General features: G+C 54.0%; 2 protein-coding genes across 11 annotated transcripts in view; both read right to left on the bottom strand.

Moving 5' to 3' along the window:
* Nucleotides 1-1,206: 1,206 nt before the first annotated feature.
* On the bottom strand, nucleotides 1,207-4,482 carry tmem258 (transmembrane protein 258). Of its 2 annotated transcripts, XM_069181444.1 has the most exons (4): nucleotides 4,378-4,482; nucleotides 3,976-4,085; nucleotides 1,855-1,982; nucleotides 1,207-1,368 (listed from the first exon to the last, which is right to left on the bottom strand). In XM_069181444.1, exons 1-3 carry the CDS (start codon nucleotides 4,378-4,380, stop codon nucleotides 1,856-1,858), a joined length of 240 nt encoding a protein of 79 aa, XP_069037545.1. In that variant the 5' UTR covers nucleotides 4,381-4,482; the 3' UTR covers nucleotides 1,207-1,368; nucleotide 1,855. The 2 variants fall into 2 exon arrangements, with proteins under 2 accessions (XP_069037545.1, XP_069037546.1); XM_069181445.1 differs by lacking the exon at nucleotides 1,207-1,368 and having other exon boundaries at nucleotides 1,851-1,982.
* A 4,571-nt stretch (nucleotides 4,483-9,053) lies between these two features.
* Nucleotides 9,054-16,088, bottom strand: part of myrf (myelin regulatory factor) — a 73,873-nt gene continuing 66,838 nt past the window's right edge. For 3 of the 9 annotated variants that reach the window (XM_069181434.1, XM_069181442.1, XM_069181443.1), the window contains 7 exons: nucleotides 14,836-14,913; nucleotides 14,615-14,717; nucleotides 14,422-14,496; nucleotides 11,572-13,811; nucleotides 11,396-11,480; nucleotides 11,144-11,166; nucleotides 9,054-10,424 (listed from right to left, as the gene is read on the bottom strand). In XM_069181434.1, the coding sequence (XP_069037535.1) occupies nucleotides 13,719-13,811; nucleotides 14,422-14,496; nucleotides 14,615-14,717; nucleotides 14,836-14,913 (349 nt within the window). In that variant the 3' untranslated portion in view covers nucleotides 9,054-10,424; nucleotides 11,144-11,166; nucleotides 11,396-11,480; nucleotides 11,572-13,718. Of the gene's footprint in view, nucleotides 10,425-11,143; nucleotides 11,167-11,315; nucleotides 11,526-11,571; nucleotides 13,812-14,421; nucleotides 14,497-14,614; nucleotides 14,718-14,835; nucleotides 14,914-16,088 lie in introns of those variants that run through there. The other 6 variants (XM_069181438.1, XM_069181439.1, XM_069181441.1 and 3 more) reach the window with 6 other exon arrangements.

Below are 16,088 nucleotides of genomic sequence, written 5' to 3'. Positions count from 1 at the left end.
TGTGAGAGACTGGGAGAGCCGTCTGCGCTGTGTGTGTGAGAGAGACTGGGAGAGCCGTCTGCGCTATGTGTGAGAGAGACTGGGAGAGCCGTCTGCGCTGTGTGTGAGAGAGACTGGGAGAGCCGTCTGCGCTCTGTGTGAGAGAGACTGGGAGAGCCGTCTGCGCTGTGTGTGAGAGAGACTGGGAGAGCCGTCTGCGCTGTGTGTGTGAGAGACTGGGAGAGCCGTCTGCGCTCTGTGTGTGAGAGACTGGGAGAGCCGTCTACGCTGTGTGTGTGAGAGACTGGGAGAGCCGTCTGCGCTGTGTGTGAGAGAGACTGGGAGAGCCGTCTGCGCTGTGTGTGTGAGAGACTGGGAGAGCCGTCTGCGCTCTGTGTGAGAGAGACTGGGAGAGCCGTCTGCGCTCTGTGTGTGAGAGACTGGGAGAGCCGTCTACGCTGTGTGTGTGAGAGACTGGGAGAGCCGTCTGCGCTGTGTGTGAGAGAGACTGGGAGAGCCGTCTGCGCTCTGTGTGTGAGAGAGACTGGGAGAGCCGTCTGCGCTCTGTGTGTGAGAGAGACTGGGAGAGCCGTCTGCGCTGTGTGTGAGAGAGACTGGGAGAGCCGTCTGCGCTGTGTGTGTGAGAGACTGGGAGAGCCGTCTACGCTATGTGTGTGAGAGAGACTGGGAGAGCCGTCTGCGCTCTGTGTGTGAGAGAGACTGGGAGAGCCGTCTGCGCTCTGTGTGTGAGAGAGACTGGGAGAGCCGTCTGCGCTCTGTGTGTGAGAGACTGGGAGAGCCGTCTGCGCTCTGTGTGTGTGAGAGACTGGGAGAGCCGTCTGCGCTGTGTGACACTGGGAGAGTCTACACTGTGGGCGTGAGAGAGTGAGTGTGAGGGAGAGTGACTGGGAGAGCCGGCTCACCTCCCTGACGGACGGCGGCTGTAATCTGGAAGACGGGGATTAAGATGGCAGACAGCCGCAGCTCCATAAATAGATGGCACTGGCTGTGAGGATAAGGGCTGGCCCTTCACCTGGAGCCCGGGGGCAGCACCACACAGACGGGCCATCTCCCAGGGCTGCGGGTCAGCCGGAGCCGGATCGGTGAACTAGTCCGGAGAAAGAGAGGTGTACCCTGGTGCCCCCCGTTAGGGCAGACACGGAGAGCACACCGCCTGCCCAGACACACGGCCCCTCGCGCTCCAATGACGGGCCAGCACTCGGCAGCTTCACAACCAGTCTTTATTGGTGAACAGACCCCAAGCCCCGCCCCCAGCGTCAGTGCAAAGTCCAGTCGAAGTCCCGTTCCCATGGCGACGCGATGAGTGGAAGTCCCGCCCCTGGAATGTTGCCATGGTGTCTTTGGCCCCTCCCTGTTGTTTCTTTTAATCTGAAACAGGAAACGGACAACAGGAAGTGAGGTTCTGAAGATCTTGGGAGTTGACTTCGTAGCCCTTAGAAGAAGCGCCAAGCTCATCAGGTCACAGTAACACAACATTTATTCATCAGCACTTTAAAAAAAAAACAGTGAAACGCCAAACTTGTCCAGCTGTGGAGCAGAGGCCCTGTTGTCAACAGGAACTGTAGCCCCCATCTGTACATGACTGTTGACGTCTTGCTCTCAGGCCCGTGTGCAGGAGTCAGGGCTCGGTAGTGCAGCGTTGTGTAGCGTCACCAATCACGCTCGCTTCTCACAAGAAGGACAAGCCTGCACTGTCTTCTGGGAGGATTCTGACCCCTGAATCTGTCTCAGCCTTCGCTGCTTGAAGCCTGCCGCCCAGACACTATGAAGCAGCAATTCGTCTGTTACCGACAGCCTGCTCCACACATCAGAATCCAAAACAGGAAGAAGAAAGGAAATGGATTCAAGTCTCACCTCAGACGTAGATGCCCACCCAGAGCAGCAGGAAGAGCATGCCGAAGCCCATGAAGAGCGAGGCCACCAGCGAGATCAGCAGCTCCTTGTAGATGTCTCGGGTGTACTTGGTGGAGGTCACCTCATATCTGGGGCATGGGGTCAAGGGGTCATAGGCTGCTGCCATCAGACACTGCGCTGCGCACTGTAGAACCACACTGTCCACACACACACACACACACACACACCACACACACACAGTGGTCAGTCTGTCCCCCTCTCTCTCTCTCAATTCAATTCAATTTTTCAATTCAAGGTGCTTTATTAGCATGACCGATGGGTACAATCAGTGTTGCCAAAGCAAATGAAAGTAATGATATTTACATTAAACAAAACAAAAAATAGAAGTAAAATATAATCTACAGACATTTACAACAAAGACATGTCATAAAATATTGACATATACTGTAGGCGGCTGGAGCATTATTGGGAGACAGACTCACTGTTCCTCAGGCTGACAGAAGATCACATACTGGGCTGCCAGATCAACTGAGTTCCCTCCTCCCTCTCCCAGTAGGATTGGGACCCGTTGTGATTCTGGCAGGTGTGGGAACTCTGGGATTAGATTTCTGAATTTAGGGAAGACTGTTTCTCTAATCCCAGAGTATCTGTCACAGTGCAGTAGGAAGTGCACCTCTGTCTCTATTTCTCCCCGCTGGCAGTGGGAGCACAGCCTGTCCTCTCTGGGCAGCCAGGTCTGCCTGTGTCGCCCAGTTTCTCTGGCCAGGCTGTGGTCACTGAGCCTGTACTTCGTCAGAGTCTGTTTCTTTTTGTTGTTTCTTATTTTGGTCAAATATTCAACTAGTGTGTATTGTCTGTTTAGGGTTCTGTAGCATTCCAGTTTATGTTGTGTTTGTGTGTGTGTCCCAGTGTGTGAGAGATTGCTTTTTGATCTGTGCTGTGATGTGGTTGAGTCTGAGTTGTGGTGCTCTAGCAGTGCTGTCCTGATGCTGGTTAGTGTCAATGTGGCTCAGGTCAGTGAGCCTCAGGACCAGCTGGCTCAGGGGGCTCTGTTTTGGGCTCAGCTCTTGACTCAGCAGGGCTTTGTGGTGGTAGGAATTTTGGTCGCTGTTTTTTAGGTGTAGCCAATACTTTAATATTCTTTTCTGTATGTTTATCAATAGTGGGTACTGTCCTAATTTGGAAATTAGCACCCGTTGTTAGGTGTTTTTCTCTGCACACGGAGGATGATTCTACAGATCTCCATGTGCAGAGTTTCTGTGGGGTGTTTGTACCATTGGGTGTAATCCTGGTCTGTGATGGGACCCCAAACTTCACTGCCGTATAGGGCAATGGGTTGGATTTCACTTTCAAATATTTGGAGCCAGATTCTTGTTGGTGGGTTGATGTTGAAGAGCCTCCTTCTTATTGTGTAGAAAGCCCTGAGTGCCTTCTCTCTCAGTGCCTTCACTGCCAGGTCAAAACTCCCAGAAGAGCTGATGGTGAGACCGAGATATATGTAGCTGGATGTGTGCTCCAATGTGTTGTTGTTGAGTGTGAATTTGTACCTGTTTCCCTGAGGTCTGGCTTTCTTCTGGAAAACCATAACTCTGGTCTTGTCCAGATGGGCTGGCAGCGCCCAGGTCTGACAGTACTGCTCCAGCAGGGCCAGGTTCTGCTGCAGCCCCTGTTCTGGGTTCAGATGGGCTGGCAGTGCCCAGGTCTGACAGTACTGCTCCAGCAGGGCCAGGTTCTGCTGCAGCCCCTGTTCTGGGTTCAGATGGGCTGGCAGTGCCCAGGTCTGACAGTACTGCTCCAGCAGGGCCAGGTTCTGCTGCAGCCCCTGTTTTGGATGCGACTGTTCTCTCTCTCTCACACACAGCAGTCAGTCACTCTGTCCCCCTCTCTCTCTCACACACAGCGGTCAGTCTGTCCCCCTCTCTCACACACACACACACACAGCGGTCAGTCTGCCCCCCTCTCTCTCACACACACACACAGCGGTCAGTCTGCCCCCCTCTCTCTCTCTCACACACACAGCGGTCAGTCTGTCCCCCTCTCTCTCACACACACACACACAGCGGTCAGTCTGTCCCCCTCTCTCTCTCACACACACACAGCGGTCAGTCTGCAGAAGGATACACGAAGAACCAGGCGGTGAAGAACATGCCGATGGCCAGCAGCACCACGGTCAGGTGTGGGAACACAGCGGGGTTCACCGGGCTGGTGTAGCGGGTCATCGCCTCCAGCTCCTGCTCACAGAGACACACTGTCACACACTGTCCTTCTGCGCACCCCGAAACTCCCGGCGTCCCGAAACCACGACATGTCAGCGGGGAAACGCGAGCTTTGCGCGGACACGGGAAACAGGCTGCGTGTCCAGTTCACCCGCCGGGGAACAGGTAGCTACCGAGCAGTCCCCACACTGCTCCCAAACCCACACCCAGCACTCCGGGAACACCCCCCGCACACGCTCCGCGTTGAATTCAAGCTCATGAGCAGCGCCGGTCCTGTCATTATCACAAGCGCAGCGATCACACTCACCATGTTTGCTCGCGTTTCGGAAGCACTACTCTCGGAAAAAGCCACGTCTCTCCGGAAGTCGGAAGTCAAAGTTCAGCCCTTGTGCCCCCTTGCACTGTGGGAGTTGTAGTCTTTGAATTTTCCCCCGTTATGCAACATGGCTGTATCTATTCAACATGGCCGTCGTGGCTTTTCTCATGTGTTGGGATAGCAGCGTGAAGCTAGCGACTTTAGGCAACGCTCAATCGGCAGCACCTTTCAAAATTAAAGTCCCCTAAAACCTGCCTCAGAAGTGACTTTTGCGTTCTTGTAATCTTGTTGTCGTTTTTATATCACTTCCTCCTTTCAAAGTGACACAGCGCTGTGAACTGCTGGACAGGGAAAAGTCTCAAAACTGACCAGACAAAAATGTGTGCCTCTCCAAAAGTAGCTCAGATCTTTTCTACAGACCCTCAGCTAGCCATGAGTTTGTCAGATAAGTGTCTTCGCCCATGTGGCTGGGGTTTATAGAGCACTTCCTGGGCAGTGCTGGACAGAGAAAGGTGTCAGCTCTATATCCACTGATGCGCAGTCCCAGTCTGGGAACAGGAAGGGGTCTATGGACCCCAGCTACATGGGCAAAGACACTTATCTGACAAACTCATAGCGATTTTCTACGAGCTGAGGGTCTGTGGAATAGATTTGAGCTACGTTTGGAGAGGTTCACACAGACCAATGATAGGGACTGGACTGAGATCCGTGTCGGGTCTTGTAGGAGACCCTGTGCGATGTGGTAAGAGCTGGAGGAGACAGGAGGCGTGGTGAAAGGAAACACACAGGGGTTTAATAGTGCACAAAATAATAGTGACGGTCCGTGAGACAGTGAGCGGGGGAGACAAAGAATATCATCCAAATCCAAACAGGTCCAAAGGCAGGTCAGGGGACAGTCCAGGAGTCCAGTGGCGAGTGATCCAGCAGCCAAATCACCCTGCAGCTCCCAGCTGGCAGCTCTCTGCAGCTCAGCAGGTGTGAGTCTGGTCAGTACCTGGAAGGGAGACTCCTGGGAAAAACTAAGGATGGTGCTGGAAGAGGTGTTAGTGGAGCCAGCAGGGGTGGTCCTAATGCCCCAGTATAGTGACGGGGACACTTCAGTCCTTCAGATGAGACGTAAAACCAAGGTCCTGACTCCCTGTGGTCATTGAAAATCCCAGGGCGTCTCTCAAGAAGAGGAGGGGTGTAACCCCGGTGTCCTGGTCACATTCCCCTGGTCTTTACCAGTCATGGCCTCCTAATAACCCCCATCTCTGAACTGGTTCATCACTCTGCTCTCCTCCCCACTGAGAGCTGGTGTGTGTGAGAGGACTGGAGCATCATCCAGGTGGGGCTGCACACTGGTGGGGGTGGGGGGGATCCCCATGACCTGTGAAGAGCTCTGAGTGGAGTGTCCAGAAGAGTGCTATATAAGTGTAAGCAATTATTATTATTAATCCATCCTGGGACGCGACCAGGTTAAAATCCCCCGGGAGGGGAGAACACACAGACAGACAAAACACGAGGTCCAGGGGGGACGGGGCGAGACCCTCCAGACCCCGGGCTCAGGGAGCGGGAGGTGTGGGGGACACCTGTGCCCCCAGGAGACGGACGTAGGATTTCCTGGTGCCAGGCGGGCCTCGCGACATCCTGACCCTAATGATGAGCCCCGAGGACTGGAGGAGCTGGTCTTTGAATAATACAGACAAGAGGGCACACCTGGGGAGCTTAACCACAAGGACAATAATGGGAGCAGTGGAGGGATGTCGGGCGTGACAACGAACAATACTGTGTAAGTAAAGACTTAAGACTGAATGACACTAACCAGCATCAGGACAGCACTGCTAGAGCACCACAACTCAGACTCAACCACATCACAGCACAGATCAAACAGCAATATCTCACACACTGGGACACACACACAAACACAACATAAACTGGAATGCTACAGAACCCTAAACAGACAATACACACTAGCCGAATATTTGACCAAGATAAGAAACAGCAAAAAGAAACACACCCTGACGAAGTACAGGCTCAGTGACCACAGCCTGGCCATAGAAACTGGGCGACACAGGCAGACCTGGCTGCCCAGAGAGGACAGGCTGTGCTCCCACTGCCAGCGGGGAGAAATAGAGACAGAGGTGCACTTCCTACTGCACTGTGACAGATACTCTGGGATTAGAGAAACATTCTTCCCTAAACTCAGAAATATAGTCCCAGAGTTCCCACACCTGCCAGAATCACAACGGGTCCCAGTCCTACTGGGAGACGGAGGAGGGAACTGTTGAACTGGCAGCCCAGTATGTGATCTCCTGTCACAGCCTGAGGAACAGTGAGTCTGTCTCACAATAATGCTCAATATGTTTACAGTATATGTAAATATTTTATGATATGTCTCTGTTGTAAATGTCTGTAGATTTTATTTTATTTTCTTTTTTGTTTTGTTTCATGTTCATTTTATTATTTTTATTTGCTTTGGCAACACTGTTTGTACCCATCGGTCATGCTAATAAAGCACCTTGAATTGAATTGAAGGCAGAAGGGTGATTTGCCGTTGGCTGTGTTTTCTCTACATTGTATGTTTCACCACTCTTGATGGTGCAAAAAACGTGTTTTTGTTCCTGGTTAGAGTTAAAAAAATGTGATTGTATTAAAATGTAATAAATTATTTGATTTAATGACAAGAAACAAATATTAGATCCAGATCCTTTAAAAAGCTTGGATCTCGAAACAGTTTTCATGGAATGGAAAAAGAAACCCCAAAACAAGAGGAACGACAATTTACAGGAACGTAAATGGAAGAAACGTGTTGTTAAATTAATAAAAAAACTTCGAATCATCTTTGATTTTTCAATTGTGGGATCAGTGGAGGCGATCTACTATTCGAAAACCTGCCCTGAAAAAATCTGGCAGAATGTTCAAGGAGTAAAAAGTCACCATGAAGAAATAGCAAAGCAGGTGTTTCAGCTGCTTGAGCTCTGCCTCATGCTGCTGTACTCCTCATGCGCTGCTGTGGTGCTGAAGGGCTTTTACATTGATTGAAATTTGGCTATTTACATACACTTCCAGATCATTCACGTTACTTCATTACGCTAGCTTCACGCTACTGTACTGGGACTGTAGCCCCTACTGTAACAGGACTGTCCTACTGCACTGGGACTGTAGCTCCTACTGTAACAGGACTGTCCTACTGTACTGGGACTGTAGCCCCTACTGTAACAGGACTGTCCTACTGCACTGGGACTGTAGCCCCTACTGTAACAGGACTGTCCTACTGTACTGGGACTGTAGCCCCTACTGTAACAGGACTGTCCTACTGCACTGGGACTGTAGCCCCTACTGTAACAGGACTGTCCTACTGTACTGGGACTGTAGCTCCTACTGTAACAGGACTGTCCTACTGTACTGGGACTGTAGCCCCTACTGTAACTGGACTGTTCTACTGTACTGGGACTGTAGCCCCTACTGTAACTGGACTGTCCTACTGCACTGGGACTGTAGCTCCTACTGTAACAGGACTGTTCTACTGTACTGGGACTGTAGCCCCTACTGTAACAGGACTGTCCTTCTGTACTGGGACTGTAGCCCCTACTGTAACAGGACTGTTCTACTGTACTGGGACTGTAGCTCCTACTGTAACTGGACTGTCCTACTGCACTGGGACTGTAGCCCCTACTGTAACAGGACTGTTCTACTGTACTGGGACTGTAGCCCCTACTGTAACAGGACTGTCCTACTGTACTTGGACTGTAGCTCCTAATATAAGCCCACACTCAAACACCTGAAGGTTGGTCCTCTTGTGTCACCGGTGGTCACCTGCTGGATCTACTTCTCTCACCCTGAACAAAAGGTGGTTCTGCAGGGAGGGAGATACCGGCTCGCGCTGGCGCCACAGTCGAAAAGAACGAGACAGCGAGGGTGAGCAGAAGAATCTTTTATTAAAAACAGGGAAGGCACGTGGTGAGACAGAGAGCGAGGGGAGGGGGCGGCCGTGGGGCCTGGAGAACCGAAGCACCCTGGGGTCCGGCAGGACCGGGCTGGGCTGCGCTCTGCAGGAGGTGCAGCCGCCTGCCCGGACCGGACCGGACCGGACCCCGGGCCCCTACTGTAACAAGACTGTCCTACTGCACTGGGACTGTAGCTCCTACTGTAACAGGACTGTCCTACTGTACTGGGACTGTAGCCCCTACTGTAACAGGACTGTCCTACTGCACTGGGACTGTAGCCCCTACTGTAACAGGACTGTTCTACTGTACTGGGACTGTAGCCCCTACTGTAACGGGACTGTCCTACTGCACTGGGACTGTAGCTCCTACTGTAACTGGACTGTTCTACTGTACTGGGACTGTAGCTCCTACTGTAACAGGACTGTTCTACTGTACTGGGACTGTAGCTCCTACTGTAACAGGACTGTCCTACTGCACTGGGACTGTAGCCCCTACTGTAACAGGACTGTCCTACTGTACTGGGACTGTAGCCCCTACTGTAACAGGACTGTCCTACTGTACTTGGACTGTAGCTCCTAATATAAGCCCACACTCAAACACCTGAAGGTTGGTCCTCTTGTGTCACCGGTGGTCACCTGCTGGATCTACTTCTCTCACCCTGAACAAAAGGTGGTTCTGCAGGGAGGGAGATACCGGCTCGCGCTGGCGCCACAGTCGAAAAGAACGAGACAGCGAGGGTGAGCAGAAGAATCTTTTATTAAAAACAGGGAAGGCACGTGGTGAGACAGAGAGCGAGGGGAGGGGGCGGCCGTGGGGTCTGGAGAACCGAAGCACCCTGGGGTCCGGCAGGACCGGGCTGGGCTGCGCTCTGCAGGAGGTGCAGCCGCCTGCCCGGACCGGACCGGACCGGACCCCGGGCCCGCTCGCCTGCTGCGCGTCGTGAAGGGGGCTGTCCAGTTCGCACGGTCCAGTGTAGTGGGAGCTGACCAGAGCCCTGTCCAGGGGGGCGCAGCGGTGGGCAGGTAACCCCAGGTAACAGCACAGGGGCTCAGGCACACACAGGGGTCCCCCAGGTAACAGCACAGGGGCTCAGGCACACACAGGGGTCCCCCAGGTAACAGCACAGGGGCTCAGGCACACACAGGGGTCCCCCAGGTAACAGCACAGGGGCTCAGGCACACACAGGGGTCCCCCAGGTAACTGCACAGGGGCTCAGGCACACACAGGGGTCCCCCAGGTAACAGCACAGGGGCTCAGGCACACACAGGGGTCCCCCAGGTAACTGCACAGGGGCTCAGGCACACACAGGGGTCCCCCAGGTAACAGCACAGGGGCTCAGGCACACACAGGGGTCCCCCAGGTAACTGCAGGGGCTCAGACACACACAGGGGTCCCCGAGGTAACTGCACAGGGGCTCAGGCACACACAGGGGTCCCCCAGGTAACTGCACAGGGGCTCAGGCACACACAGGGGTCCCCCAGGTAACAGCACAGGGGCTCAGGCACACACAGGGGTCCTCCAGGTAACAGCACAGGGGCTCAGGCACACACAGGGGTCCCCCAGGTAACTGCACAGGGGCTCAGGCACACACAGGGGTCCCCCAGGTAACAGCACAGGGGCTCAGGCACACACAGGGGTCCTCCAGGTAACAGCACAGGGGCTCAGGCACACACAGGGGTCCCCCAGGTAACAGCACAGGGGCTCAGGCACACACAGGGGTCCCCCAGGTAACTGCACAGGGGCTCAGGCACACACAGGGGGTCCCCCAGGTAACTGCACAGGGGCTCAGGCACACACAGGGGTCCCCCAGGTAACTGCACAGGGGCTCAGGCACACACGGGGTCCCCCAGGTAACTGCAGGGGCTCACTCACAGGGGACCAGGGCACTCAGGTACAGGGGCGAAGGGGGTCCACAGACCCCTGTCCTAAGAGAACTGACCCACTCACACCGGACACTGTGATCCAGTGGGGCCAGAGCTCCTTTCACTCCCAGGGCTGGACTGACCACCCGGAGCCGTTTCCCAGAGTTCTCCAGCGTTAGAACAGCACTGTCACTGCCAGGGCCATGACCTCTGTGGCTCTAGCCTGACCCCCAGCCTGACCCCCAGCCTGACCCCCAGCCTGACCCCAGCCTGCCTGCCCCAGGTGACCTGACCTGACCCCAGCCGGACCCCCAGCCTGACCCCAGCCTGCCTGCCCCAGGTGACCTGACCTGACCCCTGCCTGACCCCTCCCTGACCCCAGCCTGCCTGTCACAGGTGACCTGACCTGACCCCTGCCTGACCCCAGCCTGCCTGTCACAGGTGACCTGACCTGACCGCTGTCTGACCCCTCCCTGACCCCAGCCTGCCTGTCACAGGTGACCTGACCTGACCCCTGCCTGACCCCAGCCTGACCCCAGCCTGCCTGCCCCAGGTGACCTGACCTGACCGCTGCCTGACCCCAGCCTGACCCCAGCCTGCCTGCCCCAGGTGACCTGACCTGACCTGACCTGACCCCAGCCTGACCCCAGCCTGCCTGTCACAGGTGACCTGACCTGACCCCAGCCTGACCCCAGCCTGCCTGTCACAGGTGACCTGACCTGACCCCAGCCTGACCCCAGCCTGCCTGTCACAGGTGACCTGACCTGACCCCCAGCCTGACCCCAGCCTGCCTGTCACAGGTGACCTGACCTGACCCCAGCCTGACCCCAGCCTGCCTGTCACAGGTGACCTGACCTGACCGCTGCTGACACCAGCCTGCCTGCCCCAGGTGACCTGACCTGACCACTGCTGGACACCAGCCTGCCTGCCCCAGGTGACCTGACCTGACCGCTGCTGGACACCAGCCTGCCTGCCACAGGTGACCTGACCTGACCACTGCTGGACACCAGCCTGCCTGCCCCAGGTGACCTGACCTGACCGCTGCTGGACACCAGCCTGCCTGTCACAGGTGACCTGACCTGACCCCAGCCTGACCCCAGCCTGCCTGTCACAGGTGACCTGACCTGACCGCTGCTGACACCAGCCTGCCTGCCCCAGGTGACCTGACCTGACCACTGCTGGACACCAGCCTGCCTGCCCCAGGTGACCTGACCTGACCGCTGCCTGACCCCAGCCTGCCTGCCCCAGGTGACCTGACCTGACCGCTGCTGGACACCAGCCTGCCTGCCACAGGTGACCTGACCTGACCGCTGCTGGACACCAGCCTGCCTGCCCCAGGTGACCTGACCTGACCCCCAGCCTGACCCCAGCCTGCCTGCCCCAGGTGACCTGACCTGACCCCCAGCCTGACCCCAGCCTGCCTGCCCCAGGTGACCTGACCTGACCGCTGCCTGACCCCAGCCTGCCTGCCCCAGGTGACCTGACCCCTGCCTGACCCGTGCCTGACCTGCTGCCTACTCCAGGCGTATCCCGGACTGGTGAGGCAGTGAGTCTCCGCTCTGTCTGAACAGTGTTAGGTCACACTCACACCTGAATCACACTCGTCTCTCTTTCCTGTGCGTCACTGTGGAGCAGATGCCTGAGGCTGATCACCACTACAGCACCTCCCTCACCATGGTCAGGCAGAGTAAAGTAATGTCAGGAAGAGCTGAGCCTGCACGCTACAGCCCCATCACCACGGACACTACAGCCCCATCACCACGGACACTACAGCCAGTCACCACAGACACTACAGCCCCGTAACCATGGATACTACAGTCAGTCACCACAGACACTACAGCCTGTAACCACAGACACTACAGCCCCATCACCACAGACACTACAGCCCCATCACCACGGACACTACAGCCAGTCACCACAGACACTACAGCCTGTAACCATGGACACTACAGCCAGTCACCACAGACACTACAGCCCCGTAACCATGGATACTACAGTCAGTCACCACAGACACCACAGCCAGTCACCACGGACACTACAGCCCCGTAACCATGGACACTACAGCCCCGTAACCATGGATACTACAGTCAGTCACCACAGACACCACAGCCAGTCACCATGGACACTACAGCCCCGTAACCATGGACACTACAGCCCCGTAACCATGGACACTACAGGCCTGTAACCACGGACACTACAGGCCTGTAACTATGGACACTACAGTCAGTCACCACGGACACTACAGCCCGTAACCACAGACAGTACAATCAGTAATCAGGGATGCTATATTCAGTAACACTAAAGTTCTAAATGACAGCAGGTTACATTGTATGTTACAGCTGGTAATATTGTACTATAATCAGTTGTATTGTATGCAATAGCCAGTCACAGTGTACTGTAGTCAGTTAAGTTAAATGGCATCAACAGAAAGCATAATCGCTGAGCATTTTATAGTCACAGTATTTTAGCTGAGATGGTGTGTTAATCACAGTGCGTAGTACAGTGGATTAGTCACAGTGTATACTACATGTACAGTGTTTGTTTCTCATATTAGCGTGCGTTACAGTGTGCCCTACACTCATTTCCAGCTCATAACACTCATTTCCAGTTTAAAGGGGCTGTATGGCAAAGTGCTAATCTTTGTGTTTGCACACTGAGCGATTTGAGAAGTTCTGACATCTATAACATATGTCCAAAAAGTGATTATTTGTTTTAGATTAGATAATTTAGGAAACTAAAAGAGTCAATACTAACAAACACAGAGAATACTAAAATATAAAACTTTCAAATTGAAATAAAAACCAAGAGAGCAGTCCGAACCACTCCGGGCTGGACCAGACTGGACTGACCTTGCTGTGAGACTGATTAGTTATTAACTGAGATCAATAATAGGATTGGACTGACTGCTGTGAGCTGGACCATCAGCTCTCACTTCTGTCAGTGAAACAGTTCCTCAGGTAAAGCATTACCGGAGTGTTTAATCCAGGATTCAGTCCTGGTCCTGGAGGATCCCGGAGCTATTCCAAGATAAACCGGCTCAGTACAGCCTTGGCTGGACAGATTTAACAGCAGCTCAGAGCTCATCCGATTCTGCTACGTCAGAGAGAAGCCGTGCAGACGCACTGTCCAGCCCCCAGGACCAGGACTGGTCAGGCCAGTGAGAGAGGCGCCCTCTGGTGGCGGCAGTAAGTATCAGCCAGCCAAGCCAGGACTGGTGGTGTGGAATTTTGTCTTTTTTTTGTCCCTCACAGAGCTCAAGTCCCACACCAGTCCGTCCGGTTCGAGTGCGCAGGTCCCACCAAAAATCCATCGCCAGCAAACACCTGCTGCCGAGAGATTTTCATCGTTTTCGGAAAACATAAGAGAGATTTTTCAAATGGAACGTGAAATATTAAAAAAAACAAACAGGATAAATGTGGGTACATAGACTATAGAGCGTGAGAGAAGTGCCCTGGAGGACAGAGGCAGGCTGACAGGACGGGGGGGCACAGTGGATATTGGTCCCAGAATGCAGCAGTGGCCCCCCCGGGAGTCGCACGCCTCACGCACAGCTCCGCCAGAACAGGAAGTGGTAATCAGAGAAGAGAGGCGTCGCTGCCTCCTCTTCAGGCTGGCTGTCACAGGTCACCTCCTGCTGGGAAATGAGAGAGGGGTCAGAGGGCATGGGGAGGTCACCGAAAGGGCACAGGGAGATTTCTCACCTATGAGCAGCACTTGGACAGACAGTGACTGAATTCAGATGGCTTTGAATTTGACTATTGCCAACTGACACAGGCTGACACTCTGACAGACTGGGCTGTGAGACACTGACACACTGACAGCCTGGGCTGTGACACTCTGACAGACTGACAGACTGGGCTGAGACACACTGACACACAGACTGGGCTGTGAGACACTGACACACTGACAGCCTGGGCTGTGACACTCTGACAGACTGACAGACTGGGCCGAGACACTGGCAGACTGGGCCGTGACACTCTGACAGACTGACAGACTGGGCCGTGACACTGGCAGACTGGGCCGTGACACTCTTGACAGACTGGGCCGTGACACTCTGACAGACTGACAGACTGGATTGTGATACAGTGACACACTGACAGACTGGGCTGAGACACTTACAGACTGGGTTGTGACACAGTGACACACTGACAGACTGGGCTGAGACACTGACAGACTGGGCTGAGACACAGTGACACACTGACAGACTGGGCTGAGACACTGACAGACTGGGCTGAGACACTTACAGACTGGGCTATGCGAAAGTGGTAAGAGATTTCCTGGAATGGGCTCACAGCCAGAGGCCACAGGTGCTCTGTCCCCTGAAGAGAGACAATCATTAACAGAGCAGAGCAGAGTGCGGCCAAGATGCAGAGAAACAAACTCTCCTTGTCTGTCATTAATAGCAAATACTTCTTGCAGGTTGGGCACTCAGAGTACCTGTGTGAATCCCAGCACGCTGTTGCTCTCAGAGTGCGGAGTGTCTGCACACTGCTGCCCCCTGGTGGCTCCACACTGCAACACCAGCACAGCAGCACTGGAGCTGGAGAGGACATGTGAGAAGTTAAAATTTATATCTATATTATAATATATTATATAATTTATAATATCTTGTATAAAAATTATAGTGCTGAAAACTGTGAAAAAGACTTTCTACTCACCTCATGCGCAGTGAGATGTGTGAAAGAGAAGAACTGCCATTTCCACTGAGAGATACAGAGAAACTGTAGTGACCCGGCCTGTGACAGGAAACAGACATTATAGCACAGTCCAGCACAGAGCACTACAGCACAGTCCAGTATAGCACAGTCCTGCACAGAGCACTACAGCACAGTCCAGCACAGTACAGTATAGCACAGTCCTGCACAGAGCACTACAGCACAGTACAGTATAGCACAGTCCAGCACAGAGCACTACAGCACAGTACAGTATAGCACAGTCCAGCACAGAGCACTACAGCACAGTACAGTCCAGCACAGAGCACTACAGCACAGTACAGTATAGCACAGTCCAGCACAGAGCACTACAGCACAGTCCAGTATAGCACAGTCCTGCACAGAGCGCTACAGCACAGTACAGTATAGCACAGTCCTGCACAGAGCGCTACAGCACAGTACAGTATAGCACAGTCCTGCACAGAGCACTACAGCACAGTCCAGCACAGTACAGTATAGCACAGTCCTGCACAGAGCACTACAGCACAGTACAGTATAGCACAGTCCAGCACAGAGCACTACAGCACAGTACAGTATAGCACAGTCCAGCACAGAGCACTACAGCACAGTCCAGCACAGTCCAGTATAGCACAGTCCTGCACAGAGCACTACAGCACAGTACAGTCCAGCACAGAGCACTACAGCACAGTACAGTATAGCATAGTCCAGCACAGAGCACTACAGCACAGTACAGTGTAGCACAGTCCTGCACAGAGCACTACAGCACAGTCCAGCACATTCCAGTATAGCACAGTCCTGCACAGAGGACTACAGCACAGTACAGTATAGCACAGTCCAGCACAGAGCACTACAGCACAGTACAGTCCAGCACAGAGCACTACAGCACAGTACAGTATAGCACAGTCCTGCACAGAGCGCTACAGCACAGTACAGTATAGCACAGTCCTGCACAGAGCGCTACAGCACAGTACAGTATAGCACAGTCCTGCACAGAGCACTACAGCACAGTCCAGCACAGTACAGTATAGCACAGTCCTGCACAGAGCACTACAGCACAGTACAGTATAGCACAGTCCAGCACAGAGCACTACAGCACAGTACAGTATAGCACAGTCCAGCACAGAGCACTACAGCACAGTACAGTCCAGCACAGAGCACTAAAGCACAGTACAGTATAGCACAGTCCAGCACAGAGCACTACAGCACAGTCCAGTATAGCACAGTCCTGCACAGAGCAC

This window comes from Lepisosteus oculatus, chromosome 21 (genome assembly GCF_040954835.1).
Source record: "Lepisosteus oculatus isolate fLepOcu1 chromosome 21, fLepOcu1.hap2, whole genome shotgun sequence".
Lineage (NCBI taxonomy): Eukaryota > Metazoa > Chordata > Actinopteri > Semionotiformes > Lepisosteidae > Lepisosteus > Lepisosteus oculatus.
The sequence above is the reverse complement of the archived record's forward strand: the minus strand, read 5'-3'. Positions and strand labels throughout refer to the sequence as shown.

Bases quoted from the DNA above. Each gene is read 5' to 3' on its own strand.
- tmem258 (XM_069181444.1), bottom strand. The intron at 1,983-3,975 runs GTATCCTTCTGC...CCCATGCCCCAG, and splicing joins TTCACCGCCTGGTTCTTCGT to ATATGAGGTGACCTCCACCA.